This window comes from Cucumis melo, chromosome 8 (genome assembly GCF_025177605.1).
Source record: "Cucumis melo cultivar AY chromosome 8, USDA_Cmelo_AY_1.0, whole genome shotgun sequence".
Taxonomy (NCBI): Eukaryota; Viridiplantae; Streptophyta; class Magnoliopsida; order Cucurbitales; family Cucurbitaceae; genus Cucumis; species Cucumis melo.
Window position 1 is genome coordinate 22,745,562 of NC_066864.1, and position 8,819 is coordinate 22,754,380.

Genomic DNA, 8,819 nt, shown 5'->3' on the forward strand with positions numbered 1-8,819 from the left:
GATAGACTTTGCTATATTTGCAATTTTTTTAAAATATTGCTACATACTTAATAATTATTCTAACTATTGAAATATTTACGGCCGTGTAACAAATCCCATAAATTTAGTCATTTTTTAAATATTTCAGCCATTTTTAAAATATTTCATATTTGTTCTTCCATCTTTTTCTCTTCTCTGCAATTTTTTTATAGTTTTCTTCTGTACTTTTCGTGCGATTTCTTCCATCTTTCTTTTTTTTGTTTTTAGATTTGGGTAACCAAATCTATTTCTTTATATCGTCTTTCTTGTTTTTCTCTCCTTTTTAGGTACGTGCATGTCTTTCTTCCTCTTTCTTCTTTTTCCTTGTTTTTTTTTCATTCACTGCATGCACCTATCGTCTTTCTTCTTTTCTTTTTTACGTTTAGATTAGGTAATCAAATTAAAAAATCTTGAAAAAATTGATTAAACATTTAAATTAGGGTAACAAAAACTAAAAATTGTGTATAAAGAATATTGAAAAAAATCGTTTATACCAAATTTTGAAAAAAAAAATTGTTTAGATTTGGCCAAATATAAACGATCATGTAGCCAAATCTAAACAAACGTATACCAAATTTTGGAAAAAAAATAGTTTAACCCAAATCTAAACGATCGTATAGCCAAATTTAAATGATCGTGTAGACAAATCTAAACGATCATGTAACCCAATTAATTAAACGATCATGTAACCAAATTGTACGATAGAATTAAAAAAACAAATATAAACGATCGTATACCAAATAATAGTCAAATCTAAACGATCGTGTACCAAATCGCGTTACCAAATATATTACGCGCATTGTTGACGGAGCATTTTTTATAATTTAGACGGTGAACCTCTAGGCCTTTTTCATTTTTATAATTGATCTATCCAATATAAATACTTTACGACTTTTTCATTTTTTTGAAAACATCCATTTCTTTTTTTTAAAGAGCATAATAGATTTATTATTTACGCAAAAATGATGGTTTCATTTACAACTATACTCCTTCGTAACTTTATCTCCCATGCATGCCAAATAGGATTTGGAGTTCCAATGAACTCACCATTTTAAAAAAGCATCCCCCAAAAACACTTTCCAAAACCATTTCCCCTAAAAATGTTCCCACAAAATGTTCCCTCTCACAGACCCCTCAACCCCCCATCCACCGTCCAAATTAGTCATTATAAATGCATACAAAAATTCACAAATATTGTTTTATAGTCAAAAACCAAAAATATGTAATTATGGAAACAAATCAATATTACAACTTCCCTAAAATTAAAATGAAAAGATTAAGCTACTCCAAATTTATGCTGCAAGATTCCATTTCGGGTCATTTCTTGGTGAACATGATCTACCACAAACTCTTTTGATCACTTCATTTATGTCCCAAAACAAAGAGAGCTCAGTGAAATTATTCGAACTTTAAGACATTTATCAAATTTTCTGACATAGAAAAAGTTCTCATATAAAAATCTCTATCTCAAGGACTCGGAACCTATTTTTGAGATTTTCATCCTACGATTATAAAACTGCAAACTTCATGATTGAGAGGAGTTGCAAAACTGTTTTTTTTTTTTTTAAATATATATATATATATATATATATATATATATATTAAACATATAATACTAAAATTAATAATAACTTTTAAACCTCAAATTTCCTCATGTACATCAGAGAGAACTACTTTTAGTTTGGGTTTATTTATCTTCACCATACAGCAAAAACCTGATGATTTACACGATGCATATGTTACATGATTTTACAATCTCAAACAGAGAAACGGTGAATTCAAAGATCTATATGCAAAGCTGAAGCATCTCGAGCAGAATCAAGGCTGAAATGTAACGAATCGGTGCCAACCTTTGCAAAAAATCTGGAGAGAATGAGTCGTGCAATGTTCTCAGCGGCAACAGCACTGGTCTCCATGGTACTGGCAGCATTCTCAAAAGCATTCACGTAATACAAATGTTGACCATCCAAAATAAAAGGTGCGAATACTTCAGGAGCTTTGAAGTGGGGATATGCAGCCCAATCTATCCGAATCGTCTCCGTTCTTATCCTAACAATCAACAAGTAATGTGAGAAAACCAACTATACATGAAAGAAAATACAATGGCATGAAAATTTATAGGTTAAATCCGAGGGTTGTCTCTAAACTTTCAGATATGTATCTATTTAGTCCCAAAACTAAAAAGTGTCAAACAAAACTCGGAACTAAAGGGTTTGTGACCTTTACAAAACGTCTACAGATAACTGAACTTTACATTTTGTATCTAACAAGTTCTTCACTTTTCAAATTGTTGTCTAATAGGTGCATTCTTAAAATTCATATATCTACTAGACCCAAAATTGAAAGTTTAAGACCCTACAGAGCGAAATCAATCATCGGTAACACTCAAAAAAATTGAATCAATCAATTGTTCCAAAACAATAAACATAAAACAAATCAATAAGGCGTCATTTGGTAACTATTTTGTTTTTTTTTTTTTGTTTTTTTTTTTGTTTTTAAAAATTAAACCTATAGACACTACTTCCACTTACAACTTTCTTCCTTTGTTATCTACCTTCTATCAATTTTTAAAAAACGAGCCAAATTTTAAAACTAAAAAAAGTAGCTTTCGATAAGTTGTTTTTATTTTTAGAATTTGGCTAGGAATTCAACCAATGTATTTAAGAAAGATGTGAATAGGGAATAGACTTAATTGTTAAAATAAAAACAAAAAACAAAATGGTTACCAAATTAGGCCTAAATGTTAGAAATTGAAAAATATATCAGACTACGAGATCTAAAATTCAACGTTTAAGACACTGAGCCAAAATTCAAAATTCAACGTTTAAGACACTGGGAGGAGGAAACAACCTTATCCGCTCCAAGACACTGAGAGCCAATTAGAAACATCATCAGTGCAACAAGAAAATTCACAGTGAGAAAGCGCAAATTTAGTGAATACATAGCCCATGCTATTACAAATTCTAGGAGCAAAGGACAAACCTGACATGCCCAGTCCAATTTAATGAACGTTTAAGGACTTATTAGATACTTTTAAAATCAAACCTATATAACACAAACTTACAAGAATGAACCGTATTTACTGCCATAAAATTTTAAAATCTAGCTGGCTTTAAAGAAGATCCTCCTTATAGCATCCGGAAAAAGCACTAAATTATTTCAAATTCAATTGCAGATTTCTCTTCCACCAAGCTAACCCCAAGTTCATTTTCAATTCCAAAAATAGTGTTTTTCTCCTTTCTAGAATAAACCTATAATTTCGACAGGATCAAACTTAACATATTTTCCCTTGACTAGTTGACTATCATCACTCCAGAATGTGCATAAAGTTTCTCAAAAATAATAACCATACCGAATGTAAAAAATTGATTCGGCATCCATACAAAATAAAGTGAGCAAAATACTTCAGCAACGTGTTCCACCCAAGTTCAAATAAACGAAAGACAGGGACGGAGCATTTAGATTTACCTGAAGATCTTATCCAGTAGGGTATCTTCCATAGGTTTACGTGAGAATATTTTGTAAGTCATATCATTCTCATCATGTTGCTTAAGAACTGAAATACTTGAAAATTGTACATTTTCAGTTTCCGTTGTACCCACCAACTTTGGAAGTTTTGATGAAGCCTTCAGACCGAAGTACGCCTTGCACAAAAAAGAGAAACAAAAGCACCAACACGTTAGACTGAAAAGAATGAAGATAAACAATCGGAAATTATAGAACCATTCAAAATCTAAAATATACTCACAGGATTTAAGAGCCCCCTTACAAATGTTGTATGAGTATGTTGCAATTCTCTCTTTGGAATTATGATCGGAGGTGTAAACTGAATGTTCACCTCATCTACAGGAGTAGCAACTACAGTAACTTCACATGAATAGTTGTTTCCCTTGTTAGATTTGACCTCATAATATTCACCTCGGTAAGAGATGGACTTGATTTCTTCTTCTAAGTGTAATGTGCTATCTGAATGATTTATTAGTCTAGCAGCTATCTGCCAGTTGCCTCCTTCAACAGACCACAACCCTCCACCTGATCCTGCCAACGAAACTGCCCCAGCAAGTCCACTAATAGAGACACTTTGACCATAGTTAATTCTTGTGATAACCTGCACAGATCAACCGACAATATTTTCAAAAAAAATCATGCATAAATTGGTCCATCTGAAGCAAAAAATAAGAAGAGAAATAAAGGGCATACATCAGTAAAAAGGAGGGAACAAGAAAGCAACATGCCTACATGGTTTAAAAGTTAAACCATAGTTTGAGTTTTATACCATTATGTACTTGATTAAGAAATATAGTAAGCTCAGATCCAAGAAAAGATTATAATTAAAATTAAAAATTGGAAAATTAATGCAATACTTAGGTCTGGACTAGGAATCAGAAATTATCGACTTCACAACCACTCGTACGCTATATGCACAAAATAAATGCATAAATACTTCCACTTTCAACAGCCAAAAATTTATTGATCTTTGAGCTTGAATTTGTAAACCAGAAATCAACATAATATTTACATTTAAAGCAGTCTCAAGATGCGAATACTTAAGACATAAATACAGAGATGGATTGCTTCTTTCTTTCGAGTGAGTGCCCATGGCATCAAATGCTTCTAAGACGATTGTGTGATTTGTTAATAACCAATAAATGGAATAAAAAACTGATACAAATACTGACACTCTACATCAAAGGTTAAAATTAACGATGAAAGTATTGATAGCAGCAATTCCAAGTTTTGAAATGACAAAAACTCCAACAAATATATTATTAAATATATTTGATATTTCAACATAGATGATGATCATATTACTGTTAACACCATCTAACTTAGAGTGACTTTAAAATGGCTTTTGGGAGAACCGATTCTAAGTAGAGCACTTCTTCTGTAAACACTTTTAAGAGAACATTAATTAAGTGATTCTTTGAAAAGAACTTCAAAGAACTTTATACCTATTTTTAGAAATCTATTGAGAACTCAAGTAATAATCCAAAGATTTACACTTCAGTCTCTCATTTGCGTTGGTTTTAATTATCTTGGTGGAATTGTTACAAGAATCCAATTCAAGTGTTCTTGTGAGGCCCTGATTCGAAAAAAAAGGAGTCCTGTTGAAGAAGAGTCCTGTGGGAAGTTATTTTGGATAAGTGTAAGTATGGAGCATTCTGCGAGGAAGAATGCGAGAGGAGAACAGACAACGCGAAGAAAAATGTTTGAGCCTAAGTTCTATCACGTTAAGGTAAGCAACACGATAAAAATAGCTGGCGAGGAAGAAGCATGCGCTGGATGCCAAGAGCTAGGTGTTTAACGTAGTAATGTGGGAAGAAGTACCTACATCTAAGTGAGTGTGGCAAGAAGTAGATGTCCTGTAGAAATGACTTGACGACCCTTTGAAGAAAGCAAATGTCTGTTGCTTCCCAAGAAGATAGAAAGAGTCAGGCACAATTAAAGAGTTTGGTTTTCCAAGGAGATAAGGTTGGCGTCTCAAGGGTACGTCCAATCACTGCTAATATTTAGCCTACGTGTCGAGTTTGGGTTGGCTGCATGACGTGATGAATCAGTAAGGTGTGGAAGTGACCCTTGGATGTGAAAGGCCGCTATAAATAAGGCCAAGGTCAGAGTAAAAAGGCATTCTTGAAGATGTTAGATTTTCAGATACAGATGACAAGGGGAAGTTCTAAGTGCTGAACGGCCGGTTGAGAGAACTGCTAGACGAGAAAAGGAAGTCGAAAGCAAAGAAGAAAGGAGTGGAGGCTAAGTATTTTCGTGAGTGGTCCTTATAAATGAATAAATGTTTGTGAGTCGCAAAACAGATTTTAAAAGTGATTTTTAAACTCTTATTTGTGATTAAGTGTTTCCTATGCTCGGATATGAGTTTATGAATAAATGTTAGTGAGTGATTCTTCCTAAAGAAAAACGAGTAATTATGTATGATTGAATGGTTGTTTATAACGGAAACGTTTGTATTTATAACCTTTGTTTTGGAAAAAAAAAGTTTTATAAATGTTGTGTTACCGGTATGCTTTCATAACCTTGGGTTTATGCTTATTGCATGACCTTGTTATTTCTCTGATAATCTGTGATAGGAGTAAGTTGTGAGCTAATACTACCTTGATTTTAATCATGTGGATTGTGCGTTTTCGTGTGATATGATCTATCGCAAGACGTTGGTGGAAATCCCAGGTAACTCGTAAGACACTGGTTGAGGTCTAGGCGAGGGGAGAATCCCAAGTCGGAGCGAGTTGTGATGAAATCTTGATGCTGGATGCTGGTGAATGTGAATCCCTGGTCTAGGCGAGGAATAATGTATGAGACGGTGATTGAATGTGAATCCCAAGTCTCAGGAAAAGATTGAATGTGGCGAGACGCTGGTGGAAACTCCAGGTAACTCATGTGATGCTGGTTGAATGTGAATCCCAGGTCCAGGTAAGGGGAGAATCCCAGGCCCCAGTGATGGGTTTGGAATACGTGATGACTTAAGCGCGTGAAACTTATTGTGCTTTTTGTGATGGTGGTTTGATTGTGGTTTGTTGCGATGAGAATCATATGTTTGTGATCTGACCTTGTTGCCTTTATTGTCTGAATTTGTTGCATTCTCCAAAAAGGTTTTTCTCAAATCCATCACTCACTAAATCCTTTTGACTTGCATTTTAAGTTTTTCCTCCCCAGGTTGTCAGGCATTGAAGCCAAGTAAAGGATGGTTCTCAAGCGTGAAAGCCAAGTTAAGGAGGGAAGGAAGGGTTGTTATGTAAGCTTATGTGGCATGAGAGCCGTGTCATTATACCTCGCGTTCAAGGAGATCGCTCCTTGACGCATATGGCCCAACTAAGAAGGAAGGCGAGTGCAACACCCAGGTTGGTAAGGCCAAGCCCATGAAACCGGAGAGCAAAGAGCTGAGTCAGAGAAAGGAAGCCCTAAACGTTGTCCTTAAGTTGGGTTGTTGGGCGACTGAGGTGAAGGAAGAAAGGAGGTCGTACCTCTAGGCTCTAGGTACCCTACCTCAAGAAGCAGTGTTTAACAGCGAAGATAGAAAAGGAGTCTCATACTCCAAAACACCTTGGTGGAAGAAGAAGGACTAGTAGGTCAGACTTGGTTTTATTTAACAAAGAAAAAGGAATGTATTTGAAATTTGTAGTTTTCACATTCAGGGATATATTTATATCCAGGAAACCAAAGAAACCCCCTCAATCCCCAAAAACAATAAATCATCATATATATTGAACAAAAACAATTAATAGGAATTGCTAAAATCCTACTTAAAAATTCATAGAGATTCGTGCAAACAAGTAAAGAAAGTCAGAAGTTCTTACAGTGACAAGTTCTTGTATTAGCAAACGAGACAGGCGAGCATCAATTAATTCCTCATACAAAGTTCGAGTGGTAAGCTTGTACAAACCAGACCAATTGAGCATCTTATTTACAGTCTCAAAGACAGGCCTAGATTCAAAGCCTTCATAGTACTTGGAGAATTGTTCTACAGCTCTCTGCATCATCAATTCACCAAAAATACAGAGTCAACGCCATGGTAATTTAGAAAATCAGGTCAGATCAAAGAATACAACGAAAAAAACCTCAACAAATTCCTCCATTCTGAGAAGCGAGAAGCCGTATCGGAGGAACATGACGAGCTGATTCCATAGCTCCACGATCTTATCCACAAAAGGAACTGTGGAGGTGAGGCCGCTCGTGAGGGTTCTGAAGACGAATTTATGGCCGTCCCAAATGCCGAGAGAGAACGAACCGGAAGAGGAGGGTTTCTTGACAGTAAGATTGAGTAGCTCAGTGAATCTCAAGGCGTGAAAATTCTTGGGGTGCAAGATGGATGCTCCGGCTTCGAATGTATCTCCAGCAATGTTGACAGTGGCCATCCGACCGCCGACAATGTTGTGGCGCTCGAATATCCGAATGTTGAAATCTGTGGAGACGTTGTACGACGGAGCATATTGGCGGAGGAAATGGGAGACGGAGGAGCCGCCGATACCACTGCCAATTATACAAACAGTGGGAGGTGGTGGTCGGGAAGTGACCGGCGGAAAGGCGAGAAAGCAGAGGAACAGAGGGACGATGATTGACCAACGCACCATGTACATTTCTCCGAAGAGAGGGAGCTTGAAGGAAGCAATTAGATGAAACATTTTAGTTTTTATTTAATTATAATTATTTTTGTTCGGAATTATAAGAATGGCAACCAAAAAGGAAATTGTTAAAACCAAATAACATTGTGATCCCCCCATTCCTTCTACTCCAATAATTGTTCAATTTGGTTGTTTGTACTTAAAAGTTAATTTTTAATCCAAACTAATTAAACAATCATAATAATTATGTTTTTTATGCAAGTAAATAAAATAGGTGAATATATTTTGAAAATGTATAATAAAAATGTCATAGATTTCAAAAAAAATAAACAAATGAACAAAAATTAATACCAAACTAAATTTAGGATTTCTTGAAAATATGAGGACTAGAGTTAAACAATTGGATGTATAAAAACTAAAATTGGAAAATTTTTTAAGTATAAGGAACAAAATGAAATTTTAATCAAATAAAAAATAGCAAATATCAATTTGTACAAACTTTAGGGTTGTATCAAATAAATTTTTTGTAAGTGTATCAATTTTGCATTCTATCAAATTTTGTTTAACTATAATGTGAATCTCATGATTTGAGTCAACTTAACTCTTAAATTTCATAAAACAATCAATTTAGGTTTCTCCTTATTATTACCTTTGAAATCCATTCATGCATTAACCTTCAAAGGTGTGTAAACTTATTCAATTCTTGGTTTAACAAATGAAACATTTGTC

At 34.6% G+C, this 8,819-nt stretch overlaps 1 protein-coding gene across 1 annotated transcript; it reads right to left on the reverse strand.

The window, feature by feature from the left end:
- Positions 1-1,639: 1,639 nt before the first annotated feature.
- On the reverse strand, positions 1,640-8,243 carry LOC103486051 (farnesylcysteine lyase). The gene is made up of 5 exons (XM_008443868.3): positions 7,587-8,243; positions 7,326-7,499; positions 3,767-4,126; positions 3,487-3,662; positions 1,640-2,067 (listed from the first exon to the last, which is right to left on the reverse strand). The coding sequence occupies exons 1-5, from the start codon at positions 8,148-8,150 to the stop codon at positions 1,797-1,799; spliced, it is 1,545 nt and encodes a 514-aa protein (XP_008442090.1). The 5' UTR covers positions 8,151-8,243; the 3' UTR covers positions 1,640-1,796.
- Positions 8,244-8,819: the final 576 nt, after the last annotated feature.

Excerpts from the sequence above, each read along its gene's own strand:
- LOC103486051 (XM_008443868.3), bottom strand. The coding sequence starts at position 8,150 with ATGTTTCATCTAATTGCTTCCTTCAAGCTCCCTCTCTTCGGAGAAATG. Across the intron at positions 7,500-7,586 it reads GAATGGAGGAATTTGTTGAG|AGAGCTGTAGAACAATTCTC; the intron begins GTTTTTTTCGTT and ends TTGATGATGCAG. Across the intron at positions 2,068-3,486 it reads CTACTGGATAAGATCTTCAG|GATAAGAACGGAGACGATTC; the intron begins GTAAATCTAAAT and ends GTTGATTGTTAG.